This window comes from Priceomyces carsonii, assembly GCF_900007245.1.
Source record: "Priceomyces carsonii strain CBS4050 genome assembly, scaffold: Debaryomyces_carsonii_scaffold_4, whole genome shotgun sequence".
NCBI classification, from domain to species: domain Eukaryota; kingdom Fungi; phylum Ascomycota; class Pichiomycetes; order Serinales; family Debaryomycetaceae; genus Priceomyces; species Priceomyces carsonii.
Window position 1 is genome coordinate 170,118 of NW_026946677.1, and position 13,391 is coordinate 183,508.

The 13,391-nt window shown below is 35.4% G+C and overlaps 5 protein-coding genes across 5 annotated transcripts; 3 read left to right on the plus strand and 2 right to left on the minus strand.

Annotated features, from left to right (window-relative positions):
* Positions 1-622: 622 nt before the first annotated feature.
* PRCAT00003570001 (U2-type spliceosomal complex subunit) lies at positions 623-1,312 on the plus strand (the record flags this gene model as incomplete). Its single annotated transcript, XM_062953508.1, has 1 exon — positions 623-1,312. The coding sequence occupies one exon, from the start codon at positions 623-625 to the stop codon at positions 1,310-1,312; it is 690 nt and encodes a 229-aa protein (XP_062810304.1).
* Positions 1,313-1,909: 597 nt separating this feature from the next.
* Positions 1,910-2,218, plus strand: CKS1 (cyclin-dependent protein kinase regulatory subunit; the record flags this gene model as incomplete). Its single annotated transcript, XM_062953509.1, has 1 exon — positions 1,910-2,218. The coding sequence occupies one exon, from the start codon at positions 1,910-1,912 to the stop codon at positions 2,216-2,218; it is 309 nt and encodes a 102-aa protein (XP_062810305.1).
* A 410-nt stretch (positions 2,219-2,628) lies between these two features.
* MEC1 (protein kinase) lies at positions 2,629-9,609 on the plus strand (the record flags this gene model as incomplete). Its single annotated transcript, XM_062953511.1, has 1 exon — positions 2,629-9,609. One exon carries the CDS (start codon positions 2,629-2,631, stop codon positions 9,607-9,609), a length of 6,981 nt encoding a protein of 2,326 aa, XP_062810306.1.
* Positions 9,610-9,663: 54 nt separating this feature from the next.
* Positions 9,664-12,069, minus strand: PRCAT00003573001 (uncharacterized protein; the record flags this gene model as incomplete). Its single annotated transcript, XM_062953512.1, has 1 exon — positions 9,664-12,069. The coding sequence occupies one exon, from the start codon at positions 12,067-12,069 to the stop codon at positions 9,664-9,666; it is 2,406 nt and encodes an 801-aa protein (XP_062810307.1).
* A 205-nt stretch (positions 12,070-12,274) lies between these two features.
* PRCAT00003574001 (uncharacterized protein) lies at positions 12,275-13,126 on the minus strand (the record flags this gene model as incomplete). Its single annotated transcript, XM_062953513.1, has 1 exon — positions 12,275-13,126. One exon carries the CDS (start codon positions 13,124-13,126, stop codon positions 12,275-12,277), a length of 852 nt encoding a protein of 283 aa, XP_062810308.1.
* Positions 13,127-13,391: the final 265 nt, after the last annotated feature.

Consider the following 13,391-nt stretch of genomic DNA (forward strand, 5'->3'; position numbering starts at 1 on the left):
AGATCCTTTCGCCGACACTGGTGATTCAGAAGCTCAACCTACAAATTATATTCATATTCGTATTCAGCAACGTAACGGTAGAAAGACTTTAACTACAGTCCAAGGATTACCACAAGAATATGACTTGAAGAAAATTTTGAAAGTTTTAAAGAAAGATTTTGCTTGCAACGGTAACATCGTCAAAGATGACGAGTTAGGAGAGGTTATTCAAATGCAAGGTGACCAAAGGGTCAAGGTTAGTGAATTCTTAACCAGTCAGTTGCAGTTGCCTAAGAAGAATATCAAGATTCACGGTTTTTAAGATGCTTGTGGGATTTTTCACAGATTATGCTTATTGTCACGCCACTGCAAGATTTGCCTTGGTTGAGACCGTTTGAATCTGTTTCTTATATTAGAGTAGCCCTTAAATAGATACGATGTAGCTATCTGAGTTCAATCTCTGATAGATGTATTGCACTATTCAATATACTTAATCAATCAGATGACGATTTAGAGCGACTACTCATATTGCGGAATTTCTAAAATATAAATTATGTTGCCTCATCTCTACGTCACATTAAATAACTAATTTGTTTTCAATTTTATACAAGCAAACAGGTTTTGATCAAAGTAGCTCATTAAGATGCCAGGAAATTTAAATCTCAAGAAGTCCTGGCATCCAGGGTTGATGAAAAATCAGCAGAAGGTGTGGGAAGAAGAACAAAATAAACTTGCAGAATTGAAAAAGATTAAGGAAAAGAATAAAGAGATTCAGGACGAAAAAGAAAAGTTGCAGCTCATGAAAATGCAATACGGAGATGATTTAGAAAACCTCCCCTCGGATCAAAAATTGAAGTTGAATAAACTAGACTGGATGTATGATGAACCTAGCAAAAAGGATGAAGCAGGCTTCAATGAAATGAGGGATGAATTTCTACTAGGAAAGACCCAAGTTGAGCAAATGTTGCATAACAGCAATGCTCTTCGAATGAAGGGAGAAGGTAAATTAAATAAAATTATTGCTGCTGGCACTGTTGTTCCTTCTTCTAAAGTTGATCTCGATGATCCTTTAACCATTATCGAAAATGAACAAATGAAAAAAAAGAGACAAAGGAAAAGAAGAGAAGGTGAAAACAACCGAAAACGATCTCATTCTCATAGGCTGCATCGTGACGAAAGATATCATCGGAGCCACCACAACAGTCGTAGCTCTAGAGATGAATCTCCTACTAGATATGGGTCACATGATAGTGAGAAGGCGTCTAGACATAAAAATAGCTTCGAGTCGTATGACACCTATCGGAGAAAAAAGAATCACAATAACGACATTTAGACGAGAGCTAGACGACTAACCGTTTCGAGTAGATTAGAGGCGAAAGTGTTTCGTCAAATAATGAGAAATATAAGCTAGCGAGTAATGATCGTGTTTCCGTTGAACGCAGATCTCTCTGTTCCACTGTAATCAAGCATGTCGGCTCAACATCAGTATTCATGAAGCAAACTAAAAATTACTTTATGTGACAGGTTGAACGGTTGATCGAATGTCTATGAACAGCACATAAAGCTGTCTACGAGCTGTCTAGGGTCTTACTACATCCAGTGCTCGATTTCCGTGCATGCATTAATCAACCTAATCCGAACTTTAAATTAGTATAATCATGTAAACGCAACTGCCAAAAAAAAACTCTACACCAATCAAGAGTGCATTTTCTTCGTGTACCTCACTTATTGGCATTGACGCCTTAAACCTTACTATAACGTTATATTTATTTGCAATTGCTTCATCAAATTGATGAAGTCATATTCAAGCTAGAGTATCAGACGCGGATATTTGAATAAAAATTTTAATTTTTTTTGAAGGACGACGGTGAGAAGTCCACATAGTTAATAGATTCAATTAAACGTTAAAACAAATTGTTAATCACTAAATATGACCAAACCAAGGTATTTAACAGATGCAGAACGAGCTAAGATTTTAGAATTTCAAGATATGATTCACTATAGTCCAAGGTATAGTGATGATACACATGAATACAGGCACGTTATGTTACCAAAGAATATGCTTAAGGCGATTCCCCAAGACTACTTTAACCCGGAAACAGGTACATTGAGAATACTTTTAGAAGAGGAATGGAGAGGGCTAGGGATAACCCAGTCGTTGGGATGGATACATTACGAGACTCATGCTCCCGAGCCTCATATATTATTATTTAAGAGGCCAATTAACAACAGCCAGTAAAGAGGGCTGGAAGATGACGGGGACTTTTTGGGTTAACTCTTTTAGGAAAATTTGGAATTGCATAGTAGACATTAATATAAGATAATTCATTACAGAGAATATGTGTAGGTAACGATGAGTAAATGTAACGAGATAACACGGGCTTAAAGTTTAATAAAGTAAAAATAGGTCATTGATGTTCCGAATGATTTCAAAGTATTAGTAGATAAGGCTGCAACTCTGCATCCTTCATTCGTTATATTTGTCTTAGTGAATGACACACAACATGGGGCGAAATTGCCTTTCTCTCTTTTTTTTTTTTGTGATGTATAAGGATACGCGTGCCCAATTCTAATACCAAACAAAAAAGATCATCAAGTTCAATATTTGAAGAGGTGAAACCTCTAAGAAAGGTCAGACATAGCATGTAAATGTCGATACAATTAATCACTTCTGAGGAGCTAAAGGTTTTTCTAGATGATGTGCGAAAGAATATTGATTCTGATGACAGCACTGATTTCAAAAGGTTAATTCTATATTTATTCAGTTTTACCAACCACAAATTGAAAAATAATGATTATGAGTATTTAGATGATCTTTTTGAGGTAATAGAGCTAGTTGTGGATAGGAAAAAGTTTTTGTTGAATAGCATGATTAACAAGGAAGATGTGAAGAACGTTCATGTTCCACCCAATTTGGGGAGCGAAGAAATGATGCTCTATGAGTGGTTTTTTTCGCTCTTTTTGGAGCATCTTTCAAACCCTTCACTCAACAACTCGGTTCTCAATGATTTAAAATGCTTCATTATAAATGTCATAAAGCTTGTTACATCAAAATTAAATGAAATGAGATATATCAATATTATTCGACAAAGTTTGTTAGAATTCTCTGATAACAATTTAAAGTATCTATTTGATAACTTAGGACGTTCAAATAAGAAATCTTCGAGCAAATTGTTTGCTAATGTGCATTTGTACTCGATTTTGAATGACTACGACTTATCGCTCAAGTTGCATTTATTTGGCTATCAAGTAAAAATCGAAAGTTACGCAAGAAAGTTGTGGTTTTTGTTGAATGATCCATTATCTGAAATGGATCTCACAATAGCTAGCAATCTCAAATCTATTTTGATTTTGAGTTCAACCAACTATGTGTGTGTAAATTATACAGCAAGTTGGACTCAGATTGCGTTGATTTTGGATTGGCTAAATGATCATATAAAAACTTGGAATATCAAAAATAACAGCGTTAATTTAATAAATTGTATTTGTCATTCTTTACTCAGTTTATTAAAGCTTTGTCTAAAGAGGGAAACGTTGGATAACTTTATCAATGGCATAAAATTCTCTCAATTATTTGGTATTTCATCAAGATTTTTGCCCCATAACATACTCAAAACAATGCATTTGATCAACTATACGTATCAATTGAGTTTGAAAATAAAAGTGGAGATCGGGAACCTTCAATCGTCAAACTTGAACCCCTTAATAGTTACTCCGTTTGAGGATTCAGATCTTGAATTCTTAAGGTTAGAACTCCTTGACATACTTCATAAAAGCGAAATTGATCAAGTTTCGAGTCTTTTGGAATTCATTAATAGTGAAAAATCGTCACCTCGAAATGCGGGTCTGAATTTTGATTTTTCTGGTTGGCTCTCTAACGTTGAAAAGATCACAGAAAAGGATGCGAAAGGGCAGGTACTATTAAAGAGATGTTCTCTATATACTTTGATATCTTCTTTGGGTACCTTTCCATGCCTATTGAATAAAGATTTTGATTTGGAGACTGGAGAGTGCTTACGATGTGGTAATTGTCCTATGGCTAAAAATTTCTATGAAAGTATCGCATCCGATAGAAAACTGGTTTTGGATTCTCACTTAACGTCATGCTACTATAAAGAAATCATATGCAACTTTTTTTTAGGCGTAAGGCAAGAAGCTATCACGAATGATCCGATTCTCTGCTGTAACTTGTTATTGTCCATTTTTAAGTTATTTGCAAGTTATAGTCCGCCGATGAGAACTCTAGAAAGTGAGCCGATATTTTTGTTTATTTTTGATCAGTTAGCAAACAACAAAAATAGAGACGTGAGACTACTATGCTCCAGAATTTTGCCTTTATATTTAATACAAAGTGATGATAAACTAAGAGAGAATAATTTCAAATTTATTTTTCAGAACATCAATTGTATTGATTTTTCTACTGAAAATAGGAAGCAGTTTGCAGAGTCGACAATAAAGTGTTTAGTGGAAATTTCAATCATTGCAAATGGAGAATGGTTATGTGTTTTGATAATTAAATTAGCGGATTTATTTGGTGAAAGTAATGATCAGCATGTTAATTACGTATTCAATGCATTTTTACACATTGCAGCGGCAAAATCATTAACCCCATACAAGTTACTTTCTCCTTATTTACCCAGTATTGCCGAAAGAATTATAAAAAAACCTAGGATGCTCAGTAAGATTACAGAACTATTGGGTGTCACTAAAAAGTATTTTCTTTATAGAACCAGAGAGTATACGACGCCCAGGTTTCTCGAATACTACAAACATGACTTCATACAAGAAATTGCTGATTCGTTCAATGTTTCCAAGTGGAAGTTGATAGCCAAAAGTTTGCCACGTATAGTTGCCACATATTTGGTAAAAGATGATCAGATTAGGGAAGATTATATATTGAATGTTCTAGGTAATGCCAGCCCGGAATTCAAATCAGTGACTATGAATGATATTATTTCAAGTGTAGGTGAGATCACATGGTTCATTATCTTACAGATTCAAGTCAATGAAAACGGTCTTATTTTAAATGAAGCTAGAATCATGAACGCATTAGCGTATGTCGCGAAAATAAACATGAAGCAGCAAGAGGCTGGAAAACTGAGAATGTCAAGGGACGACTATGTCAAATATTTACTTGAGGAGCATGTTTTGGAATTAGTCCAGAGATTTAGTGAGAATGTTCATCACATAAAGGGAACCAGACCATACTTGGAAAAAGTGAGTTCATTGAGAGCTATAACGTTTTTAATAGAAAAGCATATTAAAGCAGTTACCACCGCATTGGGACAAATATCTACATGTTTGCAAGCATCCCTTGTGAACCCAGAATTTGAGTTATTAGCGATAAAGTGCTGGAACTCGTTAATTCAAAATCTCCCATCTGAACATTTAATATCATTATTAGACATAATTGTCTCCATGATATTTCAAAGATTTAAATATTTCGAAAACAGAACGAAAGAGATTGCAATTGAAATATTGAGGAAGATTTTCAATGAGATAAATGGAAGATATAACACATATTCGTTGTATTATCTATCGATCCCTTTCATAGATCAAATTCAAGATTACAAACCTATTAACACTTTCAAGTTAATGAAACCCATTTCAAAATCCAAGTACTTTCAGGAATATACCAGAAGATTAAATACGAATAACAGATACGTTGTACAACAGGCGCTTGATGATTTGCACCACTTCACTACTCTCTATCAATTGAACTGCCAAAAAGATTTTTTCAAAGATGCACTCATCTCTGATCACATTAGTGAATTAATTCGGGCTCTTTTGGAAACTTCATCCAAGTTTAAGAATAGCAACCGGAAAATTGCAACGAGCTCTGCTAAAGTTTTATCAATCCTTGGATCTCTAGATTCAAATAAGTTCAATTTCAAGACTATGAAAAAGAGAATAATTATAATTCACGATTTTTACGATCGTAAAGAAAATGCAGAATTTTTGATAGATTTCATAGAGACTAAAATTTTGAATATCTTTTGGGCATCCAATGACCCTGTTAAGCAATTATTTTCGGCTTACGCAATGCAAACCTTTTTGCAAGTTTTGGGTCTTGATTCTAAGGTGAGTGAGGAGCACAGCGAAAATTTTGCGAGAGAAACATGGAGTAAGTTCAGTGATATTGCAAAATCCACCTTGACACCTTTATTATCATCCAAATACGTGTCCCCACTTTCAAGGTACGAACCCATGGAATTTCCTTTTTATAAAGTTACCATGAAATATGAGAGATGGCTAACTTATTTTACTTCGAACTTGCTTAAGAGACCTTTGGCAAGCGTAGTGAATAACAAAAGCGAAGATAACACGAAGGAGGTTATTTTACGCACATGCGCGATGTTGATACGAGATCAAGATATCACTCTTTGCCAATATCTTTTAAAATACATTTGTTTGAGTCACATTAGTAATGGAAGTGAGGATGTCTGCAATGATATCAAGAAGGAGTTTTTGACGATTTTGCATATTCGTGCTTCCAAGTCTTTGCCAGACAGGGTAGAACTGTTAAAGGCATGTTATCAATCTATTTTTGAAGTTCTTGACTATATTAACGAGTGGATTTCAGCTGCAAATCAATATTTAAATGATCATCATATGTCAAAATCCGATAATCTTAAAGTCAGAAAGAATATTGATTTTTGCAATAACTTTTTGCAAAGTATCCCTATGGATCTAATTGCGATCAAATCGGCTGAATGTGACTCATACGAGAGGACTATTTTCTATTTGGAAAAGTGCTTCAGAGATGGTAGAGCGGACGAATTTCATAACATTGATAATATCAACGTTATCACCACATTGCAGTCGATGTATTCAAATATAAATGATTTCGATGCACTCAATGGTATTTTAAAGAGTTTCTCTACCAACAATTTAACGGAAAAGTTGGTAACTTTCCAGTATAACGAAAATTGGTCCTTGGCACAGGAATCTTTTCAAGTTCTAGGCGAATCAGGTAGCGAGAAAGACAAAATAAACTTTAATACTAAATATTTGAAGTCATTGAGCGATTGTGGTCTCTATAATGAGGTTCTTTCGACTTTGACTTCGAAAGTCGATTTTGATGATATAGAGTCAATTCCACTAGAGTGGTCAATAGTTGGTTTACTGGCATCTATTGTTTCTGCAGACTTATCTCAAATGAAGAAATGGTTGTTTGTTATTGATTCAATTGGCCAGCCACTGGATGTGGAGACTTCAATAAATTATGAATTAGCTGTTGGGCTCAAACATGCCTTTTCAAACGACGGTGATGGATTCAATCATTGCGTACAAAAGATTTATGACATCATTGGAGCTGCGTTGGTACCGCCCATATCTTCGAGCTTTTCGAGAAATACATTCTTGATGAATCAATTGCATGCTCTCTATGATTTAAATTTGATACTTCAGCCATATTTTGATAAAAACGAAGTCGCAAAGAGGAAGAATGAGGCTATTTTAGCTGCGAGGATTGGCAATATTGATCAAAGTTTTTATACTCAATGGAACGTATTGGCAATGCATAGGGTAGCAAATACAATAATAATGAATGAAAGAAAGATAGCTGATATCTTGTTGCATAGCTCATCAATAGCGAGAGAAAATAACAGATTGGACATTTCTACTCGCTCTATAATGAAGGCAATGTCTCTTGATGACCAAGAAGCAAATATAGAATATACCGAGCTTTTGTGGGCTCAAGGAAAACAAACTGAAGCAATCAAATCTCTTTCAGAGATTTTAAACGATGATGATTTCAAGGATAATAGACAAAAATCTAAAGTACAATTACAATACGCAGTTTGGTTGGATGAATCAAACCATAGCTCCTCATCAACTATTATAAGTGAATATTCTAAGGCGTTTAAGATTGAAAGCTCATGGGAGAAGCCCTATTATGACCTAGGCAAGTTTTACAATAAAGTTATGGAATCAAAGCATGATAATTCAGGCTACTATGAGCACCAAATTATCAGGCACTTTTTAAAAGCCTTGGCACTCGGCAACTCTTTCATATTTGAAGCTCTTCCAAAGCTCATTACTATATGGCTCGATTTTGCTCAGAAAAAGGGCCACACAAAGGAAGCAGAGAGAAGATTGAATCAAATTATTATTGATGTGGAAAAATACGTTGACAATATACAAGTTTATGTTTGGTACACGTCAATAACACAAATACTATCTAGGATTGTACATTCACATGAGCCTTCTGCGAGGCTTCTAAGTTTGGTAATTTCAAAAATCATAAAATCATATCCTAAGCACAGTTTGTGGTATGTGCTCTCACATTTGAATTCTAATGATAATCTTAGAAGAGAGAGGGCTAAGAGTATTCTAAAAACTTTGCTGACAAGTGATTCTCAATTCAATTCAAAATTTTCAAATGCTTCGGACTTATTCCAAAACTTTATAAAAATAGCAAATTTTAAAATTCAAAAAAAATCTGTCCGAAGGATGTCATTAGTGGGTGACTTTGGGTTGTCTCTCCTTACAAACCCTTATGATTCACTAGTTATTCCAGTTCGCTCAAATTTAGAAATAAGATTGCCTGCCTCAACAACATCTAAATTTTCAGCATTTCCTAAATCCGCTTCCATTACATTTGATGGCTTTGATGATAATGTCAATATATTTCATTCCCTACAAATGCCTAGACAAGTGACCATTCGTGGCTCAGATTTGCGACCTTATAGACTAATGATCAAAAAAGATGATACCAGGAAAGATGCCAAAGTGGTTGAGTTCACCACGATGATAAATAGATTGCTCACAGCTAGCAATGAGGCAAGAAAAAGGAACTTATTCATCGCAAATTATTCAGTAATCCCTTTGGCAGAAAATATGGGTGTTATTGAATTCGTTCCAGATGTTGCAACTATGAAAAGTGTAGTTGGAGAACAAAGAAAGGCAATGGGAAAGGTGGTAAATGAACGAAAGTTATTTATCAAACTTGACGAAGCTCAAAAAACTCTTAAAAATAAAAAAGGATCCTCGAACCATGATTTTATGAAAGATTTAGTTGAACTATTCTCAAATGTTTGTCGTAATAATCCTCCTGTGTTACACAGTTGGTATATTAAGCAGTTTCCTGATCCCACAGTTTGGTATCTTGCGCGTAATTCATTTACCAGATCCTCAGCTGTGATGTCAATAGTCGGATATATAGTTGGGTTAGGTGACCGACATTGTGAAAATATTTTGTTTCTAAAGAAGAATGGCTTAGTTTTGCATATAGATTTCGATTGTCTCTTCGAAAAGGGAAGGACCCTACCAACTCCTGAAATTGTTCCATTTAGATTGACCCAAAACATGGTGGACGCAATGGGAATAACGGGTATCGAAGGAACATTTAGGATCAGCTGTGAGGTAACCGGACAATTGCTAAGAGATAATGAAGCGCCATTGATGAACATTTTAGAAACTCTATTATACGATCCCTTATTGGATTGGAAAACACATCAAAACCCACAAGAGCATTTGAGAAAGGTTCGTAGAAAAATCCGTGGTTTGATAAGTGAAAAAGAGGAGCTACCGATGAATATTAACGGGCAAGTTGACATATTAATACAAGAAGCGGCTTCCGTGGAAAATTTATGCCAAATGTATGGTGGATGGGCCCCATATATTTGATTTGCATTAAGTACTGTATATAATATCTAATTAAGAGCACCTTTCATACCCCTTTCATAGACCTTCATGTAAGTCGGTAGTTTCAAATTTTCTAGGAGGAAGTTCAGGTGGACTTCTCGGAAGAAGCTCAGGTGGGCTCCCCGGAGGGGGCTTTCTGGTTAGCTGTCCATTTCTAAAGCTCTCTCTGTTTGATATTAAACTGGGGCTTCTTTCGAGAACATCAGTGGTGTTAGTTGAGGGATCTTCCTGAGAATTAAAGCTTGCTGAATCTTGTTCGCTGATTTTATTTTCTTCGAAACTTCCAATTAAGTCGAGTTGTTCACTCATTTTATCAGATGCAGTTGTATCAAAAGAGATATCATCCCTTGGTGGTAACGGTGTTGGTGGCTTGGGAGATACTGAATTGTTGATCTGTTTCTGAAACATTTTGTTGCCGTTGGGATCAGAAGAAATGGAAGTCTCATGATATTTGATAAAATCGTAGGAAGGTTGAGTTGGAGTCGTTTCAACAGATGGGGGCTTTGTCAGGTCCGCATTGGATTTTCTGGGACTTCGTCGATTCAGTATCATTTCTGGTGGACTATAATTTTCGCTCAGCGAAGTTTTCAGTCGCTCGTCCCTGAAATACCATTTTCCAATCTTTCTGAGTGTATTCATTGTAGATCTTTTTCCTATACTTGAATCGCTGGAAAGTGAATCTTGATCGTTTTTGGATCGTGAATCAATCAAAGAGCCATCGGATAAACAATTCTCTTCGCTTATACCTAAAGTATGAGCTGATTTAGTTTTCTTAATTTTTCTTGATATATCAGTCAATGTAGTAGATATCTTACTTTTGGGATTGTTTGTCCACTTGTTGTATGAAATTTGGGTTTTAAAGTCTAAATCGTCACTGTTATCATGGATAGCAGATTCGGATTGTTCAATATTTTCAACGATTTCTTCACTCTTGTTCTCAGGTCTAACTGATTTATCCCAGATGCCTCCCCTATATATCTCTCCTGTGGTATCATAAAAGGTCACATCATCCCAATGAGGCAAAACTAGACTTTCTTTTATAGCATCCTTCAATTTCTTTTCGATCAGGTTAGTTATTATGTTATAGGCGAACTGCCTGGAGCTGATCACTGGCTCAATGTTTAAACGCATATTCGGCTCGCTTTCGAATGAATACCACAAACGATCAGATGGAGGTGGTTTTATTTTGATAATTATGGATCCCTCTAGCTTTTCCAAACATATACTCAAAAGCAAATCTACTTCTCTAGGTTTGAACCTTGACCCCAAATTGATGTTTGCTTTAGTTAATACTTGAGTAGAGAAACAGCCCAGATACTGAATACAAGCTGAAACAACAATTGTGCCGTCTGGGCTAATTTCCTTTAGAGTTGGAAATGTTAATAAGGGAGCTGAATTACCAGGAGATATCTCACCTATTTGAAATCTATTCAAGTAACCTGGTCGTTTGATCTTAGTGAGCTTTTTCTCTAGCTTCGATTTCAAGAATTTTTGTAAAACTTCAGTTTTCTGCAAAGATAAAAAAAGTCTCCCAACCAAGGCATTGAACCATTTTGTTTCCAATTGCGCTTCAGAACTATACAAATTTTGAATCAAGTTAATCATGTTGTGAGTCTCAAAATGTAAAGTCTCCGCGTAAATTGCTGGGTTAAGATTATTGTTGACATCTTCAAGTTTGGTAGCCCTAATCAAAGAGAAATACCAGTCTTCTTTATCAATATTAGAATCACAATAAATAAAAAACGAACCTTTAGGAGGATTGAAATTATTGTCATTACTTAAGATATCTGACGTAGTTATTTTATCTTTATCAAATGAATCTGATAGTCTTCTTGACCTTGACCAATCCTTTTTCATGATACAAATAGAGCTCCTCTTAGCAAAGAGCTCACTGTCGAGAACATCTCTAGGCCAAATTGTAACGATCTGATTTGACAAAACTATAACGTGACGAACATCTTTCAATTCTTCATCTTTGTACAAAAATAGATTTCCATGTTTCAAAATTCCATAAAATCTGTGCTTTTTTTGGGAACGGTTCACCTTCTCGCTTGCGTGGCTTTTACTAGTAACTTTATTAATATCTGCGGGTGGGTTAAGCACACTTTCCGGCCCTTCTGTACTTGTAATATCTTTCTGCGCCAACTTATACAAAGATGCGTAGGCAGTTTTGTTATCTGCTGACTCACTTATCGATTGAACAGAAGAACTTATGTCATCTGGAGATTCTAGATACCCCTGTGTAACAGTTATCCAACCTGACTTGTAAGCATCGAGCCCAGTTTCTTTGCTCTCTTCAATTTCTCCAGCCTTAAGCGCTGACAGTACTGATCTGAAGGATTTGTTTTTTTTTGGATGCAAGTATATAAACAAAATGACTATGAGAGGTATAAAAGTAATTCCACCCACTAAATATGCAACAAACAAGTCAAACAATCCCATATTTGTGGGAAATTGAAATTGGTGAATATTAATAGCTGATATAGTTATAAACGTTAGCAAGCTTCAGATGTGACTATCATGTGATCTCCGGGATTTACAGAACATAAATCGCGAATTACGGCCGTTCGTGTTGTAAGCAAATGTGATATTCATACTATATACTAACACACATAGAAGTTACAATATCGCAAGATAATTGTGTAATTCATAAGAAAAAATCATTAATTAGGAAGTTGCCAGTACTAATCATTTCACTGGCTCTTCCGCTCAAAACAGATCTTTGGTTTAAGATCTTAAATACATCCAAAGGTTGTTCATTCGCAGCTTTGTTCAAGGATAAATTTAGGTTGTTGTTATGTCTATAGTGAAAGCTCATTTTAGGTGCGAAGTCATTACTAGTTAATGAAGTTGGTGTTTTGGGATCAGGGGACTCGGAGCTTTCTTTTCCAGCTTCCTCGTTATCAGATGTCAATTCGTCGTATGAAAAGTATTGATCTAAAGTGTAAGACAGTTGTTTGGGATTAAAATTCACATTTTTGAAGAATGGAACTTCTGGTGTTTGAAGGCACTGGTCTTTTGTTTTATACTGTTTTCCTCTATCTTCTAATTTTTCTTGATCAACTGGCAACCTATGGTTGAGAACAGAAAATGATGAGTTATCGTTGTAAACCTCTATAGGGCTACGCCTAAAATTTGAATAATAAGATCTCAAATTGTCGTTGAGTACTTTGGTGAAATTCAATGAGATCAGATGGCCATCTGATTGAGCACCTGTCGGTATCTCTCTCTGCGAATCAAAGCCAACTTCCTCATCAAAGTTCATTAATATTTCAGTGTTCGGATTGTTCAAACTGAGAAGTTTTTCCACCGGGTCTATCCTGTCTGAATGTTCTACTTCATTTTTAGTAACATTCGTTTTTCTCTTTTTTAACTTCCTTTCGGAAGCGTTAAATCCTAATTCCTCGTTAGTTGACTGTGTTAACAATTCCTTAGCCTCAGCTGCGTGGTTGCGGGATCTGGAAGACTTACGAACTTGCATTCCTTTCTCTCCAATCATTAATCTTTTTTCAAGGTCTATTTTGTCAGTAGTAAGAATGACGACCAATATGCTGATATGCAAAATAAAGTTAAACTGGGCTAACTAATGTCTAATGATACACTTGAGAATTGAAAACTAAATGTTTAAAAGGACCACACGTTAGATAATTAATCTTAGCAAACCAATGGAATAGAGGTCTTTCTAAATTTTCTGTCTTTTTAAATGTTTTAAAGGCACTGGCAAATTTCTCTCCTTATTAACTCCTCCCCTCTAAAAAAAAAAA